This window comes from Saccoglossus kowalevskii, chromosome 14 (genome assembly GCF_978046115.1).
Source record: "Saccoglossus kowalevskii chromosome 14, keSacKowa6.1, whole genome shotgun sequence".
Lineage (NCBI taxonomy): Eukaryota > Metazoa > Hemichordata > Enteropneusta > Harrimaniidae > Saccoglossus > Saccoglossus kowalevskii.
In genome coordinates, this window is record NC_140654.1 from 15,961,296 (window position 1) to 15,979,985 (window position 18,690).

The following is an 18,690-nucleotide window of genomic DNA, read 5'->3' on the forward strand; positions in this document are numbered from 1 at the left end:
TGCTCAAAGTTCTCACCTTACATATTGTATATAGCGACCCTGTGCATATATTAGCCAGAATGGTTTCAATTATAGTAATAGTTTTGACTTCCAAAAACGGTAAGGCAGGGGTTTCATCAATTGTGTCGCTAAACAACTTGTCCGCCATAGAATAATAAATTGGTTTGTTTTTCCTTAATAAATCTGCCGTTCTGTTTAAATCTACCACCAAACGTGCGTCAGAACGCACAATTTCCTCGAAATTCCCTCTGTTAATGGTGATGTTAGGGAGTTGTACTCGCCACGGGTTTTCATACATCGATTCTCCCGTAATTTCTGTCAAATCATCTGGGTCATAAAAGGGTATTAAAAATGGCAAATTTACCGGATGCAGAAACGTGGGGGCCTCGTCTTCTGTGCAACTAGTTAACAATGGTGATATATAGAAATTGTCTGAATGTATAGCGCATCCACATGGCAATTTAATTATACACATTGTACAACCTTCAATAGGCTCCGGGTTTTTATCCCCGCATGCTATTAACCATTTTGTATCATTGCTATTCACCAAAATATTCCCCTGTCCGATTTCGAGTATCTTAGGGTCGTATACTGGGTTAAGTATTAAATCTATTTTACATGTGTTATGAATTTCCTCTTTATTATCATAGAACAAGGCCTTCGTACACGACGACTTACGCATATTTATCATGGTAATTACAGAGGGACAATCTTTTACTGTCAGACCAGTACAAGACAAAATTTGGTCTGTACTCATTTCAATGTAGTAAGTTTCATCTTCATTAACCCCAAAATACTCTGCAACTGACGTTACGTTCGCGCGCCCGTTCCTTGCTGTATTATTGTCGAAATGCTGAGGTTTATCACCTAAATCATAAGGGAGGGGCATAAGCATGACTATCACTTTATACACTTCGAATATGTCGTTTTTTATTGTAATGGGGATTCCAACTTTTATGTACACATTATTATCTGTACGCCGAAATGTCACTCTCGCATTATGGTAATAATAATTCAAATTCGTGTATGCTATATCAAAATTAGGATATTTCTTTCGTAGTTTCTTTCGCACTGCCCTTAAAGCATCCCCTAACACTCTCGGTCCTACCAACTGCAAAGGTAACCTTTCTTGTAATAACACGTCAATCGAACTCACCCTACGTTGTGTCTCCCTTTCAAGTAACTGTAACGCTTGCAGCCGTTGAATAGCATATCGAAACATTAAATGTGTGGATCGCCGTTCATAATTTAATTCTTTTTCTAACGCCTCTTGATTTAGTTCCATTCTGTTCAAGCGCTCTCTCCATTGTGATAAATCAGATACGATCGAATAAATGGCGTCATGATTTTCCTTAATCCCATTCAGAGCATTCCCTATTCTTTTATTCGTTGTGAAAACATATGAATTTAAATCATCTTCGTATGCAACAATTTGATCTGTCATAACCTCGGTGGAACTTTCCAATGCCGCTACATGTCGTCTCAAAATATTTACGTCGTTCGACGTGGCCGTTCTGAATAAAGATTTCGATACCTTCCCTACAAAGTCTAATAATCCCCTTTTCTGTCGTTCATCACCCAAATTCTCTTTCTCTATCTTTGGAAATAACACACGAATGGCTCGCTCATCTCTCGAAATATGATACATATAGAACTTATTCTGTTGCTCAACTAACTTCAAATTTTCCCCGTATTCCTCACAAAACTTCGGAATGAGGTGAACTGTTTCGTTCGAACATAATGACCCATTCACACTCATCATAGGAATATCTAAATAAGGTATTGCAAACGTATGATGCCAGTACGTTAAGCTGTTATCGATGTTTGCTACTCGTTCAAACAATACTCCATAATTGGGGCGCAGAACATAATCTCTCATCTGCACAGACGGTTTCCATCGTACGACCAGTAATACACTAATAAATATCAACGCTATTCTCATCTTGACATCAATTCTCGGGAGACGCACTATAAATTAGTAATGAAATGAAAAGAAAGGGGTATGACATATGATAAATGAAAAATCCGTCGCCAATTCTCAATTTGCGTGGTCGAATGGTAGAATTAAGTACCCACCTAAAGTGTTTCCTATATTCTCATCAAATTGTCCACGGCGTCACCGCCCGGCGTCTTCATGAAAGTGTGACCCCCAACACCAAACCCGTACGTAGCTAGAGTACGGGCATCACACCTCCATGTAATTTAAACTTAGGCTTTATCATGGATTCTTTCCACGCTCTTTGAGAAATGATCTTGTATGAATGAATTCGTTAAGTATTATCGTTAGTAATGAATGATGTGCGTCCCAGGGCCTAAATAACACTCGTCTTGTCACACACTAATCTCTTTTTAATATACTTCTAAACCATTAATCAACTTTTCCCGCCTTCTCTTATTCGCTTTTGTTGACCCCATAAGGGGTATCGGATGGTCTTCTAAAAATAATCTCGCCTGTTCGTTTAAATTCTCATAACATTCCCAAGAATTTTGATCTTTCGGTTACCCCACCCATTTAATAAGATACTCTTTTCTACCGTTCCTCATCCACCCCTTAATAATTTTTTCGATACCAAAATATCCGCTATTCTTACTATTCATCTCTGTGTCTCTGGGCCCTACCGAATCATTTTCTCCTTCGGGTATATCATCTAAATTAGGAACACTTTCTCCTGGAATTTCCGTTTGAGTGGGTGGGGGTTCACTTTGCATTTCCCTACCCCTCCCATCATCATTCACGATTTCAAACTCAGGGGCTTCCCCAAACATATCCCCTTCATTTTGTTCCTCGCGTAAAGCTCCGCGTTTCAGTCTGTTCACATGAACTATATTTTTAAATATTTTCCCATCACATACGCGTTGCAATCGAAAGTTTACGGGAGATACTTTTTCGAACGTGCGATATGGGCCGTGCCACCGATGTTCTAGTTTTTTACTCAACCCTGATGCTGCTTTAGGCACGTACAAATAAACAATATCCCCAACTTGGAACGTACTCTCTTTCGCTCTCCGGTCAAAATAATATTTCATTTTTCCTTGATTAGCTTCAATGCATTTTAAAGCAGTCTCATGGGTAACCTTTAATTTTTCTTTCAGTAATTCCGCATAATCTCGGGGTACTTTATTCTCTTGTCCTGGTTCTAACAACACTGTGTCTATCGGCAACGTCGCCCGTTTCCCATATGTTAAGTAAAACGGTGTTTCTTGAATCGTTTCCTGTTTAGTTACTCTATACGCAAATAACGCGGCCGGTATAAATACATCCCAATCTTCCTGTCTAGAGTCGCAAAACATACTTAATATTTGAATTAATGTCTGATTAAAACGTTCCGTATTCGCGTTACATTGTGGGTTATATGGCGTCGTGTTTGCTTTTCTGATTCCAAACATTTGGCAGGTCGCTTTGATTACTTCCGACAAGAAATTTTGACCCCTGTCTGACAAGAGACATCTTGGTGCTCCATATCTGCATATAATTTCATCAAATAGAATCCTAGCTGTTGTTCGAGCATTCATGTTTTCCGTCGCGAACGCCTCAGCCCATTTCGTAAAATAATCAGTAAACATGATAATATACCGATTTCCCGCTCGAGTTTTATGCATGGGCCCAATAAAATCAACTCCGACCCTATGCCAAGGGGCTTCTATTTTTAACGGTATCAAGTGGGCCTTGGAGCGTAGTTTAGGAGATTTCCTAGTGGCGCAATCTACACACGTAGACACCCAACTGTGGATTTCAGAAGCCATTTTTGGCCAATAATAACGCTGCCTGATTGAAGCATAAGTTTTTGCAAACCCAAAATGACCCGCCGTTACTTCATTGTGAAATTGTTCTAAAACGCGATTTGTTAATTTATGCGGAATGACTGTTTTAAGCAATCCTGTTCTTTACTAAATTTACCCTTGGGGAACCAGAGGTGATATAATTTTTCATTTTCCATAACATATTCGTCTCTATTATATGCTAATATTCGCGCCTTGCGCAGTTCAGGCGGTAGGGTCCCATTTATTAAATAATCTATTATTTGGCTTATCTCTGGGTCGGCTCTTCGCTAACATTACACCAGCCTGTGTCTGCAGGCGTTCCACCGACTACATTTTCTCCGCAATATACGTCTACTGTTCCTTCATTATTAATTTCCGGTTGGACTTTATCAGTTACTAAGGATACTATTCCAATCAAATCATCGTCTTCCTCTAATTCTGTAATCGTTTGGGGCCCCTCATAGGTACGTCTAGACAATGCATCCACGTTTTGGTGAATCTTACCGGGCCTATGTACAACTTCAAAATCATACTGTTGTAGCGCAATGACCCACCTTCCGATTCGGCCCTTAGGCCTTACTAACCCAAATATATACTTTAAACTTGAGTGATCTGTTATTACCTTGAATTTTGCGTGCCTTAAATACGGATCGAAATATTTAATTCCTACCACTACGGCCAAAGCCTCTAATTGTGTTATAGGATAATTACGCTCTGCTGGGGTCAACGCCCGCCCGCCATACGCAATAACTCTCTCACGTCCGTCTTGTAATTGCGATAAAATAAAACCAATGGCTTGGCCAGAGGCGTCGCAACTTAATATAAATGGCTTCTCAAAATCGGGGTATGCCAATATAGGCGGATTTGTTAGCGCCTCTTTCAGCTGTTCGAATGCCTGTTGACATTCTTTCGTCCATTCAAACGCAATATTTTTGCTCGTCATCGTATTCAAAGGCCTGGCTATTTTCGCATATTGGAACACTAACTTTTTATAATAATTACAAATACCTAAGAATCCTCTCAAACTTCTTACATCACGTGGAACGGGGAAATCCCTTATGGCTGCAAATTTTTCTGGATCTGCTCTGATACCGTCCTTACTTATCACGTGACCTAAATATTTAATCTCTTTACACGCAAAATTACATTTTGATAACTTCAGTTTTAAATTAGCCTTTCTTAACCTTTGGAATATTTGATTCAGGTCCCCCAAATGTTTCTCAAAAGTATCGGAAAATACGATTATATCATCTAGATAAACTAAACAACTCTTCCAATTCAATCCCCTAAGCACAATATTCATGAGCCGTTGAAATGAATGTCCACTCCCAGCGACCCCCATCGGACATCGGTTAAATTGATAATTCCCAGCATGGGTCGTAAATGTAGTGAGTTCACGACTATCTGGATGTAGGTCTAATTGGAAATATCCACTTTTTAGATCAAGCGTCGAAAAATATTTGGGTTTGGCTATTCCTAAGGAGTCAAAACAATCCACTATTAAGGGTAACGGGTATGGCTCTAATTTTGTGATTGCATTCAACTTTCTATAGTCGACACAGAATCGATAAGCACCCCCAGGTTTCGTAACCAAGACAACCGGAAAACTCCATTCCGAAACAGAAGGTGAAATTATATCTTCAGATAACATATCATTAATTTGTTTTTCAATCTCCGATCTTTTTTGAGGAGTGACCCTGTATGGCCGACAACTAATTGGGTCGGGGTCGCCTACCAATCTTATTTTATGTTGGATTATTTTTGTGTGACCCATATGTCCGGCAATTTCAGCAAATATATCTTCATTCATATTTAGAAATTTCCTTAATGTTTCTTTTTGTTCAGAGTTTAAATCTGCCCTCGCCATGTCAATATTGAAAGGGTTTACTGTTTCACTAGGGTAATCATCGTACTTAAACTCATTCAAACTTAAGTGCTCCCCCTCTGAGCCGACGTTAATTATGCCAGTATCCGGGGTCAAACATTGTATCATTCCAACTTTAATGCCTCGAGGAATTTGAATTTCTGTGTCTAACGGATTCATTATTCTAATTGGCACCTTATTCTTATGTATTTCAAAAATGCCTTTTGCGGTCAATAACCCGTACTTAGATAAATTATTCACTCACCTATTTTCTGCAATTACCCCATTTGGATAATGATATCGAGTTTTACAAGTCATAATTTGCTGTGTCTTGGGAGGAATTGTAATACTATTTTGTGTCCATATTGGCGACTTCGGTCTCAAGTGAAACTTTCGGGATGAGAAATCAATAACTGCTTTATGTTCCGCTAGAAAATCTGTTCCAATTATTACATTACTTTTTGTATAGTCAACAATGTGGAAAGGAATAGTCACTTTTTGATCCGCTATTTCTGCCTTGACATAGATTCGACCTCTGAGCGGAACTATTTGACCGTTGACAGTACGTGCTGAACTTCGAAGGGGGGGATATATTTTACGATTTCTCAAGTTTGGAAAGTTTCGCATGAAACTTCTTGAAATAACTGAAATCTTAGCTCCCGTGTCTACCAATGCCCATACATAATCATTATCTAATCTTACTTTAATTAAACTATTTCTATAGATATCGGTTGATACTGAACACAAAAGAGGGCTGTCTACCATCCTTTTCTTATGGCTAGTCAGTCTATTTTCCGCCCTTACTAAAATAGACTTTTTGGGTTTAAATTACCCCCCTGTTTTTCGTTATCACAATTTTTAGCAATATGGCCTTTCGCCCCACAACTATAACAAATTATATCTTTCAAATTCCCTTTTTGTGCCCCTTTCCGACATTCTCTTGCCCTATGACCTCTTTTGCCACAATTATAACAATTTCCACTGAAATAACTTCCACAGCTGTAACAGCCGGCTGCTGAATGACCCTGCTTATTACAAATGCCACATATCGGAATTGTATTGAATTTTCTACCTTGGTAAGTTAGGTTTGAACCAACCTGACTCTCTGGTCCCTGGAACTGCTGCGGGCTGTATACGTACTGCGGTCGATGTTGTTGTAATAATTGTTCAGTTTTCTGTGCTAACCTTTCCACGCTGAATTCAATCGCTGATAGATCTGCACCATTCTTTTTTTTCTCGCCTTCCTGCATCTGACAAGCTATCTCACTCAGTCTGGCTCTTCGTCTGGCTTCATCAATCGTTTGAGGCTGATGGACAATCACCTGACTCTTGATGTCATTCCGTAGCCCGGTGCGAAAATAACGTAATTGTTCTTCGGGTGTATTACGAAGTCGGGCACAATGCGACTTGATATTTGCCGCGTAATCTTCTATGGATTCGTCGGCCCCTTGTTTTCGCTCAGACAGTTCTTGTTCTAGTATCCAGTCTAAATCGGCGTTTTCAAAATATGCAATAAAGGCCGCCGTTAAAGCTTCATAATCATCTCTTACTTGGGCTGGCAATTCATTTACCCACATCTTGGCTGGGCCAGTCATCAACATTCTGAATCCTGCCGCTTTTCTATCATTCGGCAGTTGGTTAAAGTCTGTACGCATTAAATCTCTGTAACCAGGATGTTGCGTTCTCTGATTGTTTACCTTTAAACGGAGCTGGCCCGATTCCCATGTTGACAGGCGTTGGACGATTTTGAAGATCTTCTACCACTTCCTGAATTTCTTCTACTGCTTGTTGTGTCATTCTTTGGTCTCCAGCAATAGCTTGTGTCATTTGTCCAAGATGTTCCATTAAAACGAATCCCTTCCATCATGTATGTCTTTTGTCTTGTAATCATACAGTGTTCCCAGGATGATTTTTGTGTTGAACACAATGCCCAAGGGTTATCCACCACGTGTGATAGGTATTTTTGATGGTTAAAAACCTTTCACTTAGGTAACCGCGATTCGGTCGTTTCCACGCTAGGCTGACAAAAGACACACACAAGCTTCATTCATGTTCCAAACGATTCTCTGCCAAGTCCCTGGTTTTCAACCGAGACAAGCATTAAATCACTCTTTATTTCTTGTCACTCCTTAACCAATTACAATCAGTATAAGGGACTCCAAGGCCTTGCCTTCAAACAAACAACCAATCACATGAAAGTTTTACACATCATAATCAATTAATTACTCGTCAAGCTATCTAGAAAAACACTACTATATTTTGTCAACACTAACTAATATTTATGGGGTAATAGTCTTGCACTAACATTCCACAAAGATACCACCTTAGTTAGAATCGCAAACAAAATTGGTTTAGGATTACAGCTACTGTATTGTATCTTAAAAACTGCAGGCTCATAAGATGTTTTGGTTGATTTCGACTAGCTCGCCATCTGGCCTTGTCATTAACCTTTATCAGTATATGTCATGGCAACCACTGTCAAACTGACTGAAATATAAATCATGACAGTTGGGCGAATATGGAAGGCTGCCATTATGCTGTGGTTATTTCAAGTGCTGTGTCTCATATTGGTTAAAATTATTTGAAGTAAAAAATAGCTGGAACCCCAAAACATGTTATATCATGCTAAAACGATTAGACAAAACCGACAGACTTACTTGGGAAACCCATATAAAAATCTTCTGTTCAAATATGGTTTCGGCATTGCCTGGTTTGAAAAACAAGTTGGAGATGCTGCAAATTTCTTAGGGATATTTACTCAAGGAATAAAAAAATGTTGTCAGCAAGAATGGCATGCCTCAGTTTCACAATCATCCAGGCTGTGTACTTTCGGAAAAATCAAAGTAGTATTATAACCTGGGAAATTTATTGGCAAGCAATTATAGACTAAAATATTAATGACGAGTTTTCGCTGTTTTTGGCCATAAACATAATGTTGAATTAGACGGACATACAAAAATACAGTTTGATCAATAAATTTGTAGTTTTTGCAGTGATACGTTTGAATTTAGCATGGTAGAAAATGAAATTCAATTTGTTTTTATATGTCCATTATATAATGATCTAAGGGCTGATCTTTTGTCAATAATCCTATGCAATTACTGACAATCTAGGCTTACTTCGTCGCTACATAAATTGCCACACCATATATCAACTAGCTCTGTATCTTTTAAAAGTTTTCAAGCGACGAGATGAATATGGAGCCAGCTTAACTTAGTTCAATATGTTTACATGGATTTTGTATTGTTTTTAAAACGTGCTATGCACTTTTCTACCCATTACATTTTGTAAAATGGGCTGAGGCCCTGCACAGAAATAAAATTACATAATACAAAATTTACTAATATTAAAATGAATAATTGTAGACAGATTTCGACATGAAATCGTGTCACGTTTATGTGCGCTAACATCTGCGAAGAGCGAAAAACCTCGTAAGTAGCATTCTACCTTAAAATGCTTAGACAATAATGCTAAGATACGTACAGTCTTGTCTTTTTTGTGTACAACATTTTGCCGTGGTGGATCATGGGTGTGGGTGTGTTTGTGGGTTGGGAATGGCTCAGGACCCCTTCTCAAAATGGAAAATAGTTCAAAGATGTTATGTCAAATAACTTACCAATGTAACACAAAGTAAACCAATTGAATTTAAAACCGAGAATATAAGAATGTCTGTAACAGAGCTCACTTTTTGAATATTATAAAATTCACACGTTTCATATCAAATATATTATTGTTGTTTCGAACCCCCTATTCAAAAGTTCTGGCTACGGGCCTGCGAACAGTTCAGGTATAAACTGTGACATCTGTGTTTTGGCAAGTTTCAGGACCCACGTTATGTGAAGCATATGAATCTCGATAAATTACCACTCAGCAACACGGCAAAAGTGCCTGCATGAGATCAGAACTTTTCAGTAAATGGTTACAGTGAAGAATTTGTTCCATCGAAACGATCGCTTTTTCGATGACGTGGTTTGGAGCAGAAAGCAATTTCTTCGATTGGCAACTGTATCTCCCATTCTGCCATGAATCTAATTCAAAAGAATACAACCAACAAAATACAACCAATGGATGGTAGAATTATTTTACCTTTTCCCAGGGTCGATGTCAACACAGATGTGCGGTCGATTGAAGAATGATGGAAACGACATCCCATTATCAGATTTCGTCCAAAGAGCGGGCCAATGAGATGCATCAGTTTACACGTACTTCAAAAATTCACTGGAGTGTTCTTTTCTGTGGTCTGCCTGCAGACTGAAAACAGACTAAGCCTGTTGGCGTTGTGTTACAGCTGTAAATTGAACTAACTGCATTTACGTTGTGTATCAGAAAAAAAAACCGGTGTTACTGTATAGTACGGATATCTAAATAGATAAACACGGAACAAATTGCCAGTTTTATAAAGAGGGGAGGAAAGGGGGGTAGCTTGTACGGTTTTACAGGAAATAAAAAGGGCTTTGTACAATTTACAAGAAAAAAAGACGTTTTTACAGTTTAAAGTGTTAAAAAATGGAACATTGAATGGTCCGAAGAGCTCTCCGACTCAAATTCTCCGCCAATACTGCGCCGTGTGTAAAGACGCATGCGCATATTACCCTCGTAATGCTCTTCATTCTGTTAGAGGGCCTTTTACGTCTTGACATTCAATTTTGTAGTGAATTGTGTCATCTAGTCGTTTTACAGTTTCTGAAATGTAATTTCCCTGGATTATTGTTTACGATTTTTTTTTATTTGGATGTAAATTCTTGTACGTACCGCGAAAAATGACACATTTTTACAGTGTACGAAAAAAATATTTAATTGATTACGTTGTACGTCTAACCTGTGATTACAGAATTACGGAATTTATTTTTTTCAATTTACATTGTACGAACAAAAAAATATTGCAATTACGTTGAACGAAAATAACCTTTGCCCCCCCCCCCATAAAGACTGTACACGATCAATATATTCACCCCTACTATTAACGAGTTTATGTTTATCAAAGCGTACTAATATTTGAAAGTATATATCTCCAGCTCCATGGATCTTTATATATAATAGTGCTATTGCGAAATATTGAGACTTATCAGCTCTCGGCCTTTATACATGCATAGAAAATAATAAATCAAACAGTGACGAGAGTTTTTTATTAACTATTTTATTAAATGCTCTATCAATTGATATAACGTTGTTTATGTACTAGTACTTAATGTGTAATCGTACTATCGTGACTTGTATGTATACCATTAAATTGTAACGAACTAAATTCGTGTCCTTCAATGGGCTCGTTGTAGCGAGGTTACAGTGTATAAGGGTCCTAAAACTGTCTGTTGCTAGTAGATGAAATACTTGGCAGAATAGAAGTTTGCTTGACATTAGGAATACATGATGGTTTGGAGAGTTTGTGAGTGTATAAGAACTATAATAGTTTTGATACATTCGATAATTGGGTCAATTATTGGAGTTTGATTCTGTTTTGGATCTCATGGTTGACTTAGTTTATTGCAACATGAATGATTTGATGGTAGGTTAGATGGCATGTGTACTGTGATCATTGGTAAGTTAGTTGATTCAATACTGACATCGGTTGTATTGCCCATGGGAGATGTGTATTGCAGACGAGGTATATGTAGTCTTGGTACATCCCCGAAGGGCATGCCGAATCAGTATCGCGCTAGGACTCGAGAATCGTAGTAGACATTAACAAGGAAAAGACTGACATTAGCTCTAAGTGCAGTTTGGGTGTTAGAATTAATACCGAATTTTACACAATAGAAGATCACTGTGAATCGTGATATTCTAATTAGCAAACTAGACAATTACGGTTTTCGGGGGATCCCTAAAAATCTCTTCACAAATTGCTTAACAAGCAGGAATCAACATGTCAATATTAATGGGATGCAGTCAAATGAACTACCAATTACTTGTGGAGTTCCACAGGGCTCTGTGCTAGGTCCGACACTCTTTCTGATTTACGTAAATGATATTGCAAGTGCCACAGAATATTTCGACACCCGTTTATTTGCAGACGTCACCAGCCTATTTCATACCTTCAACTCAAAAAACACAATAGATCTTTCAAATGTAAATTCCCATTTAAACAATGTTGTAGACTGGTGCGATACAAATAAATTAACAATAAATTCCAAAAAAACTGAATACATTATATTTAGAGGTAAACAGGCATCAATGCATTCAACGGGCACAATTAATATAAAAGGGGTAACAATAGATGAAGTTGAAACAACTGGGTACATTGGTGTTGAATTGGACAATAACCTTGACTGGAAGAACCATATACAAAAAGTAAACAAAACAATAACTAGTAAAGCAGGTATTCTTTTCAAGTTGGGGGACATTATTCCACCATTTATTCTTTTACTATTATATAACTGTTTCATCCTACCACATATTTCCTATGTACTAGAAGTTTGGGGGAACACGTACTCAACTTACATCTCACACAGAAAAGAATTGTACGCATAATAACAGGATCAGATCGCCTCTCACACATTTCTTCACTTTTTAATCAGCTCCATGTACTAAATATCTATAAACAACATGATTTGCAAATGTCTTTGTTTGTTCATGATAATCTCAATGGCAAGTTACCAACAGGGTTTTCTCAATAATTCTCTTCCATCCAACACTCTTATCACACAAAATCAAAAGCATTAGGTAATCTTATAATTCCAAAATACCATACTAATTCTGGACAACATTCAATCAAATATGCTGGGGCTAAACTCTGGAATAAACTCACAGAAGAAATTCGTTCCATGAGCTCAAGAAATTCATTTAAAAAAGAAATGAACAGATTTTTACACTATGCATGCATAATTGAGTTGTATGTAAAAAAAATAGCGTCCACTTATTATTATAGTTTGTATTTCACCTAGAAAAGGGGGTGGACTCGACTAGTGTTTTACACTAGTTTCCAGCTTCCTATTCAATACGTATTTCAGTGTTATTTGTATTGTATTCATTTATCAATATTGCCTGTAAATTAAATGAATAAAATTCAATTCAACTATCATACACCTATTTTGGCTTGAGTAATCCCTGGAACTGACTCCTCGGTATTTAATTGGCTTTCACAATAACATCGTCTATCAAATTTAAGACTAAACGATCGGTAAGGTCGAGAATGAGTAAACCCATATTTTTGAGGTTGTGTGCTCGCGAGCTTTGATTTATTTATTTAATCCACTGCCGCAACATCGCGATAAAATTGATATAAACGCGACCTTAATATTAATGATATTATTTTTGTGGTGCAGAAAATTCGAAGAATCATTTTCAATAAGTTGCACTTTGATACGACATTTTGGATTCCGAGATAAACATCACAACCTATGAAATTAATTAAATTTGGTCCAATCACAGATGCGATTTATTCTCCAATCACGAGTCGTCACTGGACCAATTAACGATTTGTGTTGCCGCTCATATGTATCACCCTGGTATCATCATTGCTACCTTTCTACTTATTTTGTGTGTTCTCTCTTGCGTTCGTTCCGCGAGTACGTTTCATGTTGCACTCGAATCCTACTCCCAAGACGTTAAGTCTGTCCACATCCTCCCCAACAAGCCAGCCAAACTCCAAAACCTCACAAATACGTTTGTCGCTTTAGTGCCTCAGTTGCTGTCTCGCAATTGCTGCAGGCAGTGGTATCCATGTGACGTTCAAGGGCGTAAAAGTATTGTTAATTATTTGAATAACAATTACGAGTTGTGTTGTTATTAATAAGTGAAGTTAAAACTGTATTGGCAAGACGTTATCTATATCTTTCTTGAATGCGTGTGAGGGCGATATGACTAGAATGTGGGCAGTAATCATTATCAAGCTTATGATGGCGTCCATAACGATGCTGTGAAGGCACCTCGCTTTTCTTTAGGGAGCGGGGTTACCTCACCGAACCCAAAACAAAGAAAAACAACATTGGTTTAAAGTGTTATATGCATATGATTTATTATATTTTTAAAACGTAAATACGCGTTACACGGGTCTCGTAAATGTAAACAACACTATTCCCTGACAACGCTGTCGTCATGGTCGTTATCCGCGTCATAAATATAGTTGTTCCAGAAACAACGCTGAAAAATAAAATAAGTAGCCTGTGTTACATTTATGTCATTATTATACAGTAATACACTATAGCACGTAGCATTAAAATACAATGTAAATATATTACATCACGTCACAGTGTATTGTAATAATATGAGGTTATTACGAGGATACCTCAAAGTATGCACGAAGACAGTACAGCTTGAGAATCGATCGACGCGCAGCAGGGGCTAGGTGCGACGGTGTGCGGTATAAGCTTATTATTATACATCTTTCCTTTCCGAGGATACATCATGGGAATGCCGAAATCGAAAATGTTTAGAACAGAATCAGCGAACTTGTTTGTGTGAAGTCCGGTCAAACCCCGGTGGCAGCCATTTTTGTTTTATTATGCCCTAATATGTACTCTAATTTCAATCACGAATTAAAACATACCTCATAGAAATACATATCTCAGTCATCTTCATTCCTCTTCAAACCTAGCAGGTAAAACAAATTTACAATTGTCAGATACGCGAAAAATTGATCGTCGACAACAATCAAGTAGTTATTATCAAGATTAGAAACTGGGGGCGCTGTTCATCGCTACTAGTATGAGTGCAACGATATAATTTGGTTACCTACCAATCATTCTCTATGTCTTCGTTCTCCTGAAGAAATCTGTAGAATGTAACGAAATAAATCACGATATTATCTGTACGCAATGTAAATGTATGCCGTGAATTGCGATAAATTTCTTTGTAATTGTGTGTTTTGAAGTACACCTACACTTCACTGCATCGGATACCCAACTCGTAACATGATACAAAAGGACTAAATATAGACCATACACATAAAAACACAGGGCAGATTTGCATACGAATCATTTGCATATTCGAATAATTTAAACTACAAGTTCATGTTGGTTAAGGTAGACTGCATAATGTAATATTCCATTTTAGCAGCGGCTTCCATAGACCACAGTGAAAACACATTTTCTAATCATTTACCCACTAACAACACCATTCGTAACCTATCGACATTTTGAGACATTGAAATATATCCTTGCCATGTGAAACAATATAATGGTGAAATGTCATAAAACGATCAAAACATGCTATTTTCACTGTGTTTTAATGATCGACACCAACATGGTAACATGGCATAGCAAATATGCAAAAATAAGGAAAATGACAATATTTTTACTTTTGTGTAGCGTTCTAATTTAACACAGGTATGTTAAGTCGCCCGTCCTGTTAAACAGATTAAAATATTTCTGATTTTTGTTAAAAAAAGATGCAGATTAGTTCAAGTTGAAGTTGTTAAGACATTATATCGTGCAATAAACGACTAACTAATTTTTTTTTAAGCTGACTAGGGAAAGTTATATAGCTCCTATGCGCGGAACAGTTGAACGTGTTCAGTTGAACGTGTTCAAGCCAGAAATAGTATTGAAATATTTATCAGAAAACGAAAGAATATTTTTTTTTTTTGAGTGAAACCAATGAATAATTATTTTTTCGACTCAATACGTAAAACAAGTGCGCCATTTCACTCCAGTAATGTCGCCAGTAATGGTTACATCTAAAGAAAACAGCTCATTTCGAACGTGGATTCACATCGAGGAAGGGGAAACAATAGTAACAGACGATCTCATGTTACCTTTCTTGCGGAGATATTTCTTCAAAGTCGTCGTCCAGGGTGACAATATCTTGGTCCACGTCCCTGCCATTGCCATTGCCGTTATTACTACGACGCCGGTTGCCGCTACCCCTACACGATCAGAGTTTAAAATTAAAAGTTAAACTTTGTCATCCATCTGTCCCATACAATAAAGTAGCTGGTGGTCCAAATGAAACAGTAATTACAATATAATTTTGTTTACCGGCACCAAAGTGAACTAACGTGAGTGCAGTACAACGATACACAAATTGCCTCAGAACAAAGTTATCTCACCCTTTAAAAATATGTTACGAATGTTTAGTGTCACGAGCACCGTGTTTGGAAGCTATATACAGTAAGAAACATTGGTGTATAATGTTACCAGTCCATTCACCATTGGCATTTGGTGTAGTTATTTATTGTTCTTCAGCAGATTTGCATTTAAAACGCATAGAAATTTGTTTTTTTATTGTGATGACAATGGCTATGTTACCGTGAGTCGGGGCATTTATTCACATGTGCACCGTCACCAAATTGTATCTAAACGACATGTGTACTGTATACAAGCTTTTCATTAGCAGAATCACGTGGCCTCGTGACGCCACCGTGACGCTCAGATTAAGCAAATGTGATTGGTTCGACCTATAACTTGCAAAATAAGGAAAGCTAGACATTCGACTCGATGTGACGTGCCTGAAAGTGTGAGTATGGCCAAGGCATGCACAATGCATTAATATGTTAACTCCAGGTGTTCGGTTGAAATAAAGACAAATGTAATATTACATGGGAAAGTCAACACATACTGACATGGACAATTGAATGCACCCGCGTGTCTTGTATTCTAGTCATGCATGCATTAGAGATATGAAATACCAAACAACCACACACAGTTGTGGCTTTAGAATATGAAATAAACACAACATGGCGAAATCATATGATACATACGGTCACTAATTACCTTGTTTGTAGCCCTTCTTGGTCAAGGTCTCTGCCAGTGTTACGACGTCGAGGTTTGTTAGTACGACGTCGGTTTGCAGCAGCCCTAAAGAGTGAACACAAAATACGATGTGGGTGATACGAAATACGAAACGACTGCGCGCGCAACAATGAGTTTATTTTGCAACTAGTGCATTTTCTTACCCAGCCTAAAACCTGTTGAGAAAAAGTGCACTATAATATCCCCCTTGTATTGACGTGGTTAGGAATATGACTTGTATTTCACAACAACGTCAAAAAAGTAGTAAACGAAACAAAATCTCAATACATTGATCAATATCTTTTCACACGTAATACAAAATTGTGCCGACAATTAACGATTTAGTAACTTTATTTAAGGGGAACTACACCACCCGCCATCCAAGAGGCGAGTATACCACGAGTTTTTAACCAGTAGTACGACATACAGTATACACACCGAAGCGATAAATAATATGTATACGGAGTGAGCTGTACAAAATCGGGTGGTATACTGTCATGAATTAGTTTTCGCGTATCTGTTGATCGACTTACTGTGGAATACGTTATTTTCGTTTGGAATTAATTTTCGCCTTTTTCGCTAAAGGAATGATTCAGTGAAAATAAAATCCAGCGAATATACCTGTTTTCCTATCTTTTACATTCAACTCGCCAAAAATCAGTGAAAATAAATTCCATATAACACACCTAAAAAGTCTTTTCAGCGAAAATAAATTCCAGTGAAAATAAAGTATTTTACAGTATTTAGCTGATTACTAGTGAAAGGCTGTGTTATATTTGTCATCAATTAGACTCATGTGAGGTCCTGGATGGAACTCGACTCAGTGACTTGGAACTAATTATGATATAGCCGTCGCTATCCGGACTACTATTTCTAACGTTTGGTATGCGTAGTTTATAATATGGCGGACGTCGGATTAATCAGTAGGTATGACGTGTCCAGTACTTAGTGTGATTGGCTGTATGTGTGAAGGCCACGCCTTGGAGTCTTTTAACGTCTTTGTAATTGGTTAAGGTTTTGAAAGTGAATAAAGAATTTTTAGTTGGTCTTGGCGAGAACACCAGGAGAGACGCAGTCTTGGATCAGCCTTGCGATAGTCTTGAAGACTTTTCCCCAGGGCGCTGTGTCTTATAGAGTACTCGACTGACCGTTTAAAGACGAGAGTTGATACGTATTTAGTTGTGTGTATCTATTTGACTGTAAAGTTTAAGAAACGTTCCAGATCCCGTACCTCAAGCAAACGTGATATAGAGACCAGAAGGTATTCCCCCCTGACACGTATTGAAGAACCCCGGAGGAGAAGAATCGTCCCCGTGATAATACTATTCTTTTGGGCGGCTATGTTAATTATTCTATTATAACAACTTCATTTTAAAGGTAATTTTGACACACGTAAACTAAACACTATGTACAAATGTGATACAGTACTGAGAACGTTCTACTTGTAACCGTGGTAAAACAAAAATTGGCTCTGGAACTAGCATGCACGAAGCGATTATAAATATACCGAACGGTGGCGCAAATTCGCAACCGTATTACTGCGTTATTATAGGTTTATTCGCGTAGTTCTTTGTGTGTGTGTGTGTGTGCGTGTTAGAAGCAACGTTTATATATGTAAACTCATCTCAATTGACTTAATTTAAAAAAAAAAAAAAACACAAAAGTTGATTAGTGTCGTGCAAGTGTGGCTGATTGTGTTTTGAGGGTCAACAAAGCTTCCAGGTTCACGAGCGAGCCAATCCTTTTCGACGTCGTTTGCCGGCGTAATTCTGAACAATTGTTTTTCTCATGCTTATCGCTTGAATCCCCAATACCCAAGGGTCGCAATGTTCTTCATCCGCAGCGCAAAATACTATTTTTGTCGATTTTCTGACAGAAAGATTTAACCCTATCGTGTGCTAATCAGGTTTTGGGCCTACTTCTCAATACTGAGAATTGTGGAATAACGTACACATAGCCACGGCTTGTATAATTCAAATTATGTATATATTACAATTGTTCATTATGTTTGCCCAAAACAACTGCCTTCTCTCTTTTTACTTCTAATTTGTGCGACGCAGCCCCCAATACATGGGTTGATGTAATACATACTTACTCTGCAAAGGTGTCGGCCAACAACACGATCAATATCAGGGAGACAGCGATGATATTCTGCGTCCTCATTTTTTAGAACTGGAAAACAGATGTTATAAGAATGTAAACCGTCCGATTCTCTGTTGCAAACAATGATGAAAAATCTACTAGCGAAAGTACCAAGGCTGGATCAATTCAAAAGCATCGTAGTACAACTGAACCTTGCCAATGATATAAGCACATTACCGTACGGATGGTACTTACCTAAGTGGCGTTTCTGCTAAAACTTTCTGATTCTACTTTATCTGAGTGTATTCTGTACACGCC

At 37.9% G+C, this 18,690-nt stretch overlaps 1 protein-coding gene across 1 annotated transcript; it reads right to left on the reverse strand.

The window, feature by feature from the left end:
• Window positions 1–13,551: 13,551 nt before the first annotated feature.
• On the reverse strand, window positions 13,552–18,690 carry LOC102804405 (uncharacterized). The gene is made up of 7 exons (XM_006825421.1): window positions 18,628–18,690; window positions 18,386–18,462; window positions 16,273–16,356; window positions 15,315–15,425; window positions 14,298–14,333; window positions 14,109–14,152; window positions 13,552–13,702 (listed from the first exon to the last, which is right to left on the reverse strand). The coding sequence occupies exons 2-6, from the start codon at window positions 18,451–18,453 to the stop codon at window positions 14,137–14,139; spliced, it is 315 nt and encodes a 104-aa protein (XP_006825484.1). The 5' UTR covers window positions 18,454–18,462; window positions 18,628–18,690; the 3' UTR covers window positions 13,552–13,702; window positions 14,109–14,136.